Genomic DNA, 12,539 nt, shown 5'->3' with positions numbered 1-12,539 from the left:
CTGAATCAACCAGCAAATCAGACCCCTTATAAATCGGGTCGCGGACTAAATTAAAGCTTTGTATTAGATATTATAACATGGATAGGTTAGGGAAATGGATAAATAGAACTATTAGATTGGAATACGGGTAGGTAGGTAGGGATTCGGGTAGGCAGAGACAAGAAGATATAACTCGATAGAAAAAATTGTAGACAAAATAAAAGTAATATTCTTAATATAATAATAATAAATATAATTATTTTTATTATTATTATATTTTTAATATCTAATAACAACTTTTATATATAAATATATATTTAATAATACTAATTTTTGTATTGAATAATTTTTGTATTAAAACTTATTTAATGTATTTTAAAAATTAGTATTTTATATTAAATTATTAAATACCAATTTAAATTTCAAATAATATCAATTTTTACAGAAGATTAAAATAAATGATAAAAATGTAAAGAAAATGTATTGTTAATAAAAGAGGACCGCTGATCGGAATCCGGCGGGGGTGGTGGTAGGCCTCTATAGATTGATCTATTTCTATCGGATGTGATCAAATAAAAACAGGTTACATATATTAGAGGACACTTAAAGATTTTAAATTTTAAATTTTAAATTTTAATTTATATATGTGTATAAAAGATTTAAAGGATTTCGAAATTAATTTAAAACGTAAAAAAATAGAATATCCAACATAATCTATTTATATGTCTATTAATTTTTTTATATTTAATCATACATATTTCTTATATCAAAACACTGATTGCGTCGTTAAAGTAAAGGGATAATTGTATATTTATTTTGGCTAAAAATGTATTTTGTTCTAAATAGCATTAGAATTAATTTTTTGGATCTTGAGATATAATACACCGTTCAACGGCACTGTCATAGCCCCTCTTGGATCAATTTCCACTGGTATCGAAGTTTTCTTGCACGGTGTCACCTCGTATTTACTCAAAATCTTAAGCAGGGCTAACTTCGTGTGCAAAAGCCCGAAGCCTTTGGCTATAAAATATATAACTGTATTATATTCTATATTATGTTAATGAAAAAGAACTGAAGAAATACATATTAATACCTTAATGTATATAGAGATGATATATTAAAATTGATTTTCTTACCTATACAAATACGTTGGCCTTTTCCGAATGGGCTATAGACGTCTTGGGGTATGATATATTTGTTCTTCTCGTTAAATCGCTCCGGATCGAATATATCGGGATTGGGAAAATATTTCGGATCATAGTGTAGGCCAAGCACCGAGATGTAAACCGGCGTATCCTTCTCAATTATGAGATTGTGCTTCTTCACTTTATAATTTCGCTTAGCCATGCGATTCAGAAATCCTAGTGACGGATATTTTCTCAAAGTTTCCGATACCACCATATCGAGATACGGAAATGACCGTGAGTTTGGCCGCATCTGGTAATAATAAACTAAATAAACATTGTATAAAAGTAATTTTTCATTTAAATTATAATTACAAATAGTCAAATAAGACTTTATCTTGATTTTTAGTTCACTTTCTGTGACTTAAAATATATTTTCTTTGCATTATAAATCACAAATATGTATAAAATTATATTAAAGATAATATATCACTAAAAATAAATTATAAAAATAAAAAATTTTTACGAGAAAAAAATAACGGATAATAGTTGCATACCATGTTGTATGTGACTTTTTCATTGAATTTCTTCAGTACCTCGAGTATTTCTTTTCTTAGCATGCTCTGAATTTCAGGCTGCAATGCGAGTTCATATAACGCGAAGGCCGCAGTCGTTGAGATGGTTTTAAAACCAACTAAGAAGAAACTAGCTGCTTGTGCCAATAGATCATCGTCATCGAATGCTGAAATTTAATACATCTTTAGAGTTTTGAAGGCTTTTGATATCTGCCGCGATTAAATTTGATTATCATGATTATTGATCGGATTTGACGGTTACTCTGATTTTGTCATCGTAAGCCGTTATGTTACACACATCTATATAAGTATAAATAAAGTAAACGTATAATTATTTCACTTACTAAAGTCTTCAATTCTTCCTTCATTATCCATCCTTATATATTGGCCAACCTAATACTACTTTTATGTAAATTTTCTCATTATCTGAGATTTTAATATTATCCCAGTCAAATTTGTGCTTATTTAATCTATGTTTTAAAAAATGAAATAAATTTAAAAAGATTTTTGACTTCTTGTTGTAGAGAATTTTTGGAAAAGTAATATATACCATATATACGAAGAAACACATTTGGCACGTAAAAACAATATTTAAATTTTTATATCATAAATGTAAAAAATGTAGAAAAATCGTTGAACACTGGTGAAAAATTAATGCACAATTAACCACGTGTTTCTTAGTGTGCTATCGATTAATGGTGCAATAAACATGAACGCCAGTTTTAACATTGCAAAAAATAAGTTTAAAGTTATGTTATTATAAGTCAAACTAAATCTACGTTGCTTGCTTTATCTAATATTTATATTGTTATACTTGTAATTGCAATTTAAATAAGAAACTTAGATAATCTTTGTTTTTTGAGATACGATTCGAGTTATTAATTTCAGGATTCGTTATTGATAACGTACAATGGTTGATTTTATAAATTATTTTAAAGCGCAAAAAACAGAACATCCAGCACAACATATTTATTTCTATTAATTTTTACATTCGATCACAGATTTTTTATCAAAACGCTGCTTGAGTCCATAAAAAGATAATAGTACATACTTCGTCTAAAAAAGTATTCCGTCAAATTTTAAATAGCACTGGTATTAATTTTTCGGACATTGAGGTATAATACACCGTTTAACGGCAATGTCATGGGTTCTTTTGGATCAATTTTTACCGAAGTTTTTTCGCACGCTTTCACTTCGTATTTGCTCAAGATTATAAGCAGTGTTAACTTTATTTGTAAAAGCCCGAAGCGTCGACCTACAAAACATATAACAATATAATATTCTATATTATTTTAACGAAGAAAAACTGAAGAAATGTATACTTTTATCTTAATATATAAAAAGCTTATATTGAAATTTATTATAAATAAATAAAGGTTAAATCTCTCTTGAATATATAAAATACAGTAATAAGAGATGTAGATTTCAATTGATTTGACTGTCAGGTAATACTGTGCAATATTTTAATTCTATATGATTATAAGTTAATTCACTTTCTTGAACATTGACTAAAAAAAGTTCACTTGTCTCTTTTGTTCTGAAATTAAGGCAACGGTCGCGTTGTTTGGAAACCGGCATCTATACTTTCTGCACATATGTTACTACGCTATGGACTACGGTTCCAACTGCATTCTAATTGTATACACTGAAGAGAGTCCAATTATGTGACCGAAACGTTTGTCAAATTATTTATATATTACATATTAAAAACTCTGTAATTATCGCTTAAACAACAGCGTCAGCTCTCAGTTACAGCTTATTATATTGTATATCAAAATTTATTTTCTTACCTATGCACTCATGTGGGCCTTCTCCGAATGGGAAATAGACGCATGACGGTCTGTTACGTTTGTTCTCCTCGTTAAATCGCTCCGGATCGAATATATTAGGACTGGGGAAATTTTCCGGATCATAGTGTAGGCCAAGTATCGAGATGTAAACCGGTGTACCCTTCTCAATTACAAGATCGTACTCCGGCACTTTATAATTTTTCGTAGCCATGCGATTTAGGAACCCCAATGGCGGGTACAGTCTCAAAGTTTCTAAGATCACCATATCGAGATACGGTAATGACGTTTGTATCTGGTAATAATAAACAATGCATACAAATAATTTTTTATTTAAATTAGAATTGCACATAGTCAAATTTTAAGGTTTTCTCTTAATTTTTAGTTCACTTTCTCTGACTTAAAATATATTTTTTTTGCATTATAAATCATAAATATGTATAAAATTATATTAAAAAATATATATATTACTAAAAATAATTTATAAAGATAAAAAATTTATGAGGAAAATAGTGGATGATAGTCACGTATACCATGTCGTATGTAATTTTTCCATTGGATTTCTCGAGTGCTTTGAGAAGTTCTTTTCGCAGATTTTTTTGAATCTCAGGTTGAACCGCGAGTTGATACAACGCGAAGGCCGTAGTCGTTGAGCAGGTTTCAAAACCAAAAAAGAAGAAACTAGCTGCTTGTGCCAATAGATCATCGTCATCGAATGCTGAAATTTAATACATCTTTAGAGTTTTGAAAGCTTTTGATATCTGCCGCGATTAAATTTGATTATCATGATTATTGATCGGATTTGACGGTTACTCTGATTTTGTCATCGTAAGCCGTTATGTTACACACATCTATATAAGTATAAATAAAGTAAACGTATAATTATTTCACTTACTAAAGTCTTCAATTCTTTCTTCATAACTACTGTTCCTCTTGAGCTCGATCAGTATATCGATGAGGTCGTTTCTCTTCTCGCCAGATTTCATGCGCCTCGTCATTGTATGCCAGAAAATTTTACGCAGAAGATCGGTGGTCTCGTTTTGAAACACTTTTAGTTTACCCATACTAGTTGCATGTGGAAGAAAGAACATGTGGAGCATCTTATAGCCGCGGTTATATTTATCTTTTAACATTATTTTGCCCAGTTTGCTGAAATTTGGATCTTTGAACATGTTCGCGTCGAGTCCATAAGCAATGCTCCAGATTACATCCATGGTTAATTTTGAACTTACATCCATTACATCTATTATTTGTCCATTACCTGCGGGCATGTCATCAATTGATTAAATCCGTTTAGCTGTAGATATTATACTGATTTTCGCATTTTTATTATCACGAGCGAACATCTTCGTGCGTAGAACAACATAAATTGTTTTAACACCACAAACATTTTACAGATGATTGTGATTATGGTCACAATCTTTTCCTCCTTTCTAAATTTTCTAATTTCACGACTTGTTCAATAGAACCCTCGGACTTACCATGCAATTTCAGTGAGTCAAGATATTTATCTAAATGCTTCCCGCATACTAGTGTCAGACCAAACATTTTTTCCAGTGTACTGTTATTAAAAAATGGCATTAATTTCGTTTTTAATTTTATCCAAGTTGGATTTTTGATGAAGAAGAGATTGGCGTAACCAACACGATCCTTTGGATCGGCCGAAGAGTACCGATCGCAGAAATAATGAAAGTCTGTTATCAAGACGTGATTAATGATTTCGCGATTGCGTAGCAACAAGAAGGGTACATCAGAAATGTAGAAACCTATATAAGGTTTACTATTATCCTTCGCTCGATCGTAGAGTTTCTTTAGGAAGTATGACGGGGCTTTTTCTCGATTTAAACATTCCTTGAAATTACCGTCGAAAATTGTTGGAGTTATTTCCAGAACGCCTCGTTTTTCCCAGTATTTAAAATTGCGAGTCATGAGAAAGTAATAGCTTATAATGAGAATTGTTACAATTATTATGCCATCTAAGATCCAATAGTCCGTCATGAACGCCATTTCGCAGCTTCTCTATAAAAATATTTTTCTTACATTTGTATAAAAATAGAGTATGTTATATTTTAATATTTTAGGAGATTGAAGAGACATTAGTATCACTAACTTAAAAAATAATAATTAATCGATATTTAAGACATTAAGAAAAAAAGGCTTTTGGAAACTCTAGAAATATAAGCAATTGTTATTTAACAAAAACACAAATCATGCTTTCTGGACAACTGTTGTAACATGATTGTTGATTGTTTGATTCTAGTCCTTTTAAAACTGTTTTGTTAACGCGATATTTGCAATTTAACCGTGGAATTTGATTTAGTTTCTATGTGTTTTAACTACGTATCTGATTTTAAGAATATTAACGAATATTACGAGTAACAAAGAAATATAGACTTTGAGAGTCTAACTCAATTAGTTGTGCGTAAGTTAACATTATGTAGCGTGAGTAAACATTTAATTAATAATTTATTACAAATGGCTGCCTTATAAATAAAAAAAAGTATCAAAGGAATTAACTAATAAATATTAATTCTTAGGTGATTATGTGATAATGTGTAATGTACTTACAGTCAACAATCACTTAGTGTTTGAGTTCGATACGAGACAATGCTTTCTGTCTAAAATCAGCGCAACGACTGAAGGTTTAGTCTCGATTTCAAGGTAAAAATGGTACCAACTTCAATATTATGAAGTATATGTATAAAAGAAAAATGCTTGTCAATAAATAAAACAAGAAAATAAATAAAAACAAATAGAAAATGTCAGTTATATGGAAGTCTCTCGGTGAATAATCATTACAATGACACACCTAATGTGTCCTCTTGTAGGTTATTGCTATTATTTTGTCTTTTAATGTAAAAAATTTCAGTGCATGTCCATTTGATCTATGTTTTAAAACTACTACAAGGGTACTCTCTAATATTTTGGCTAACGAGAAAATTTCGCGAAACTGTAAATTCTGATTTTTATAAAATTTTCCATTAAAAAAAATATTCTCTAATTTTTAATACAATTCTTTTCTAAATTATTTTTTCAAAATATTATTAATTAATTGTTGAATAGCGTTTTTACCATATAACTCTTATGTAAAATATTTTTTTATATTTCGAATATTTTTCGTGCTTTCTCATCCTTTAAAGCGTTTTTAGGCCGCACCAGAAGATTTTTAAATTCATCTTCTTATTCTTACTTCCTCTATGGCTACGGTGAACGTGACGCTACAATTGCTTCGAAGCATTTTTCTTTTCTTTTCTTTCAATGAAGAAAGAAAGAGAAGAAGAACGCTCCAAAACATTTGTAGCGTCACGTTGACCGTAGCCTATATGTATGGAAAGTTTCATTAAAATCAGAATTTGAGGGTTCTCGAGGTTTACTTGTAAGTTGGTTGCGATGCTCCTTAACCCAAGAACGTGCACGTGGGCCACGTGGGGTGATTTTAAACACCCCAGTGTCGAAAAGCTGAAGCTTATGTCACAGTAAGTTTCTTTATCGATCGAAAATCCGTATCTACCCTTCATTCAAAGGTTCCGAGACCTAATCCATATAATAAAAGTTAGGACCTGTACTTGCAATTCAATTGAGAAACTTAGACAATCTTTGCTTTGAGATACAATCCGAGTTATAAATTTCCGGTGTTTGTTATTAATATCGTATACATTGGTTGATTTTATAAATTATTTTAGAACGCAAAGAACAGAATATCCAGCACAACATATTTATTTCTATTAATTTTTACATTCAATCACAGATTTCTTATCAAAACGCTGCTTGAGTGGATAAAAAGATAATAATACATACTTCGTCTAAATAAGTATTCCGTCAAGTTTTAAATAGCATTAATATTAATTTTAAATAGCATTAAGTTTTCGGACATTGAGATATAATACACCGTTTAATGGCAATGACATCGGTTCCCTTGGATCAATTTTTACCGAAGTTTTTTCGCACGATTCCACTTCGTATTTGCTCAAGATCATAAGCAGTGTTAACTTTATTTGTATAAGCCCAAAGCGTCGACCTACAAAACATATAACAGTATAATATTATATAATATTTTAACGAAGAAGTGAACAAATGTATATTATTATCTTAATATATAAAAAGCTTATATTTTATATTAAAATTTATTTTCTTATACCTATACACTCATGTGAGCCTTCTCCAAATGGTAAATAAACGCCTGACGGTCTCTTACGTTTATTCATTTTCTTAAATCGCTCTGGATCGAATATATCGGGATTGGGGAAATATTCCGAATCATAGTGTAGGCCAAGTATCGATATGTAAACCGGTGTACCTTCCTCAATTACAAGATCGTACTTTGGCACTTTATAATTTTTCGTAGCCATGCGATTTAGGAACCCCAATGGTGGGTACATTCTCAAAGTTTCTAAGATCACCATATCGAGATACGGTAATGACGTTTGTATCTAGTAATAATAAACCATGCATAAAAATAATTTTTAATTTAAATTAGAATTGCACATAGTAAAAATTTTAAGGTTTTATCTTAATTTTTAATTCATTTTCTCTGACTTAAAATATATTTTTGTTGCATTATAAATTATATAAATATGTATAAAATTATATTTAAAAATATATATTACTAAAAATAATTTTAAAAAATAAAAAATTTATGAGAGAAAAATAGTGGATGATAGTCACGTACCATGTCGTATGTAATTTTTCCATTGGATTTCTCGAGTGCTTTGAGAAGTTCTTTTCGCAGATTTTTTTGAATCTCAGGTTGAACCGCGAGTTGATACAACGCGAAGGCCGTAGTCGTTGAGCAGGTTTCAAAACCAAATAAGAAGAAACTAGCTGCTTGTGCCAATAGATCATCGTCATCGAATGCTGAAATTTAATACATCTTTAGAGTTTTGAAGGCTTTTGATATCTGCCGCGATTAAATTTAATTATCGCATGATTATTGATCGGACTTGACGGTTACTCTGATTTTGTCATTGTAAAGCCGTTATGTTACACATCTTTATTTATACTTATATAAGCTTATATGTAAACGTAATTATTTTGCTTACTAAAGTCTTCAATCCTTTCTTCATAACTACTGTTCTTTTTGAGCTCGATCAGAATATCGATGAGATAGTTTCTCTTCTCGCCAGATTTCATGCGCCTCGTCATTGTCTGCCAGAAAATTTTGCGCAGAAGAACGGTGGTCTCTTTTTGGAACACTTTTAGTTTACCCATACTAGTTACATGTGGAAGGAAGAGCATGTGGAGCATCTCATAGCCACGGTTATATTTATCGTTTAACATTATTTGGCCAAGTTTGCTGAAAGGATCTTCGAACGTGTTTACGTCGAGTCCGTAAGCAGTGCTCCAGATCACATCCACGGTTAATTTTGAACTTACATCCATTACGTCGGTTATTTGTCCATTACCTGCGGGCAAATCAATGTCATCAGTTGATTAAATTTGTTGTAGAGATATTACACTCATTTTCAGATTTTTATTATCACGGGCGAACATCTTCGTGCGTAGAATAACATAAATTATTTTAACATCACCAAAAATTTTACAGATAATTGTGATTATATAGTCACAAACTTTGCCTTTTTTCTAAATTTTCTAATTTCACGAATTGTTCAATAGAACCCTCCAACTTACCGTTCAATTTCAGCGAGTCGAGATATTTATCTAAATGCTCCCCGCACACTAGCATCAGATCAAACATTTTCTCCAGTGTGCTGTTATTAAAAAATGGCATCAATTTCGTTTTTAATTTCATCCAAGTTGGATTTTTTATGAAGAAGAGATTAGCGTAACCAATACGATCCTTTGGATCGGCCGAAGAGTACCGATCGCAGAAATAATGAAAGTCTGTTATCAAGACGTGATTAATGATTTCGCGTTTGCGAAGCAATAAGAAGGGTACGCCAGAAATGTAGAAACCTATATAAGGTTTACTATTATCCTTCGCTCGATCGTAGAGTTCTTTTAGGAAGTATGAAGGGGCTTTCTCTCGATTTAAACATTCGCCAAAATTACCGTTGAAAATTGTTGGTGTTATTTCCAGAACGCCTCGATTTTCCCAGTAGTTAAAATTACGAGTCATGAGAAAGTAGATTATAATGAGAATTGTTAAAATTATTATGCCATCTAGGATCCAGTTGTTCGTCATGAACGCCATTTCGCAGCTTCTCTATAAAAATATATTTCTTACATTTGTATAAAAATAGAGAATGTTATATTTTAATATTTTAGGATAATGAAGAGAGACAATTGTCACTGACTTAGAAAATAATAACTAATTGGTATTTAAGAAAAAGTTACATTTTGGGAACTCTAGAAGTATAAAGCAATTGCTATTTAATTGACAATTTAATACAAATTTAATACAAATTGTGCACGTTTCGGCTCTACTTTGAACCGTCTTCAGCGTCGCGATGGTAGGTAAATTAATTAATCTTAAGCTATCCGACGAGCATAAAGTGAATATATATAAAATTTGGACGAAAAAAGAAATACAGTCTTTACATATACAATCAATTCCGAACTTAAGGCAAATAAGAGCAAAACGCCGTTGTGTGAAAACGAGATTATATAAAATATAAAATTATATAAAATAGAAAAATTAACTTTAATACAAACATAAGTACAAATTACAGATTTATGTTTCCGACTTTCTTCAATGTAACAATTAAAATTTAAAACAATGTTAAATATACGTGCTTAAAATACGTATTATAAATTTTTATATACTGATACAACAACAAACAGATGTTTCGACTGTCAACACGATCACCTTCAGTGCGCAATATATAGGGATGAGAATTTTTCCAACGAAAAAGTGCAAGTTAATGACAATTGTTAAATTAAGGCGGAAATAGCTTCTAAGTGCCTCTCAATAAGGCCACATAGTACACATGTAATTTATCCGTTCAATTTTTTCTTATAATGCGAGATATTAATTTTTTTTCCGTTTGAATTTTGCAATTGTCATTAATTTGCGATTTTCCATTGAAATTATTCTTATCCGTATATTGCGCACTGAAAATGATCATATTGAAAATCAAAACGTTTGTGTTTCTCAGTTTACTAATTTATAATACATGTTTTAAGCACGTGTTCCCAGCTTTGTTCGTTATATAGCCCTATCCTCTTATATTGTTTATATATGAATTTAGTAATGTTTACTGTTAAAAATTAAAATTCGGTTATAATCTTAAAATCGTCAAAATAAAATGAAAGTGACGTGTACTTTAAATCAGTGGTCACGACGCGAAGTTTGTTAACAAAATCAACCAGTGGTATTGACTGCTGCCTTATAAATAAAAAATCATGTTAACGGAATTAACTAATAAATAGTAATTTTTAGGTGGTTATGTGATAATGTAATCTACTTACCTAACAGTCAACAATCACTAGTGTTTGAGTTCGATACGAGATAATGCTTTCTGTCTAAGATCAGCGCAACGACTGAAGGTTTAGCGTTTAGCCTAGCCTCGATTACAAGGTAAAAATGGTACCAACCAATATCATGAAGTATATGTATAAAGGAAAGAAGCTTGTCAATAAATAAAACAAGAAAATAAATAAAAACAAATAGAAGATGTCAGTTATATGGAAGTCTCTCAACAGTCTCTCGGTGAATAATCAATCATTACAAAGACATATCTAATGTGTCCTTTTGTAGGTTAATGCTAATATTTTGTCTTTTAATGTAAAATAAAATTTAGAGATACTTTTTTAAATGTAGGATTTTTCAATATCTAGGATTTTAATATTATCTCAGATAAATTCGTGCCTATTCTCTATTATTCTCTATTATAGTGTCTCTATTATTTTGGCTAATTGTAAGTTAGTTGCGATACTTGTTAACCCAAAAACGAGCACGTGGCACGTGTGCCTGTGCCACGTGGGGTGATTTACCCAGTGTCGAAAAACTGAAGCTCATGTCATAGTAAGTTTCTTTATCGATCGAAAATCCGTATCTACCTTTCATTCGAAGGTTCCGAGACCTAAACGCGTATAATAAAAAGAATTAAGGACCTGTAGTTAAAGGACAGACCTATTAATATTTGCTGGTGTATAAAAATAGCCATAGATGATCGTTTACGCTACAAAAATTAGTAAAATATGTTAAGAATTCATATTATAAATTCGTTGCTACCATGCTTTAGACTCGTATTAGTTACGAATTGAATTTTTGTATTTAATTTTTATACTAAATTAATTTTCGATTTTACTCTATTTCTATGTAAGAAAACGTGTTGAATGCGACAAAATTATCTGATTTTAAAACATAGACAATAAAAACTGGAGAATTAAGTATTACTGAATTGTATAGTTAAAACTTTTTCTACGTGTTAACAGTAAAATCAATAATTTATATGATAATAAAGCACAGCGGTGTGTGTATTTAAAATATTATTTAAATTATGATTTAAAAACCCCGAATTTAAATGATTTAGACAACGTTTAATTAAAACACATAATACATATATGTTAAATAAAAACACGAATTTATATTATAAAACACAATTTTTGAGACATTCAAGTTCTTTTTCCAAATTGTAATGGCGTTGCACCCTCGTTTTTTTTCTTCAAAATAATTGATCTATTATTTGAGAACAGAAACATTCAAGTAATATAATATATGGTATAGTAGGATCGAGCGTATTTTAGCGCACTCCAGTTCAATGACGAAAGTATTATTAAAATTAATTACTATATCTTTATTAAAAACATCAATAATCACTGAGTTTATTGATGTTGTATGCACGAAGATAACATAAAGCCCAAAAATAAGTTTACAAAAAGCTATACTGCGCAACCATCATGTTGTAATAACTGGGCGTACTCATTTCTCACCCTTCTGAACATGAGCTAGCAATAATTGCTTGCCTCCCTTTTTGGGCCAAAAATGAGTTATTTTTAACACGATATACAACACATACCACAAGGAAAACATTTGGAACAAAAAAAATTTTAATTTTTATATTATAAATAAAAATGTAGATAAATTGTTAAACGCAACTGTTAAGAATTAATGCATAATTAATCAATTTCTTAGTGTGCTATCGATTTATGGTGCAATAAATATAAATGCA

At 30.4% G+C, this 12,539-nt stretch overlaps 2 protein-coding genes across 2 annotated transcripts in view; both read right to left on the bottom strand.

Annotated features, from left to right (window-relative positions):
- Positions 1-532: 532 nt before the first annotated feature.
- On the bottom strand, positions 533-2,625 carry LOC143897557 (cytochrome P450 6k1-like). The gene is made up of 4 exons (XM_077406368.1): positions 2,023-2,625; positions 1,661-1,845; positions 1,116-1,416; positions 533-999 (listed from the first exon to the last, which is right to left on the bottom strand). Exons 1-4 carry the CDS (start codon positions 2,051-2,053, stop codon positions 818-820), a joined length of 699 nt encoding a protein of 232 aa, XP_077262494.1. The 5' UTR covers positions 2,054-2,625; the 3' UTR covers positions 533-817.
- Positions 2,626-2,742: 117 nt separating this feature from the next.
- LOC143897328 (uncharacterized) overlaps positions 2,743-12,539 on the bottom strand; it is a 17,147-nt gene continuing 7,350 nt past the window's right edge. Inside the window, exons 7-11 of the mRNA XM_077405913.1 lie at positions 9,094-9,628; positions 8,505-8,867; positions 8,135-8,319; positions 7,604-7,895; positions 2,743-2,933 (exon numbers count right to left, since the gene is read on the bottom strand). Of these exons, the coding sequence (XP_077262039.1) occupies positions 2,758-2,933; positions 7,604-7,895; positions 8,135-8,319; positions 8,505-8,867; positions 9,094-9,628 (1,551 nt within the window). The 3' untranslated portion in view covers positions 2,743-2,757. The remainder of the gene's footprint in view (positions 2,934-7,603; positions 7,896-8,134; positions 8,320-8,504; positions 8,868-9,093; positions 9,629-12,539) is intronic.

The sequence above is a fragment of the Temnothorax americanus genome, unplaced genomic scaffold (assembly GCF_048541705.1).
Source record: "Temnothorax americanus isolate GAGA-0224 unplaced genomic scaffold, ASM4854170v1 Scaffold20, whole genome shotgun sequence".
Classification (NCBI taxonomy): domain Eukaryota; kingdom Metazoa; phylum Arthropoda; class Insecta; order Hymenoptera; family Formicidae; genus Temnothorax; species Temnothorax americanus.
The sequence above is the reverse complement of the archived record's forward strand: the minus strand, read 5'-3'. Positions and strand labels throughout refer to the sequence as shown.

Coding starts and splice junctions, on each gene's coding strand:
- LOC143897557 (XM_077406368.1), bottom strand. CDS start 2,053: ATGGATAATGAAGGAAGAATTGAAGACTTTA. Junction 1,846..2,022: donor AGGAAGAATTGAAGACTTTA/GTAAGTGAAATA, acceptor ATTAAATTTCAG/CATTCGATGACGATGATCTA. Junction 1,417..1,660: donor AAAAAGTCACATACAACATG/GTATGCAACTAT, acceptor TATTATTACCAG/ATGCGGCCAAACTCACGGTC.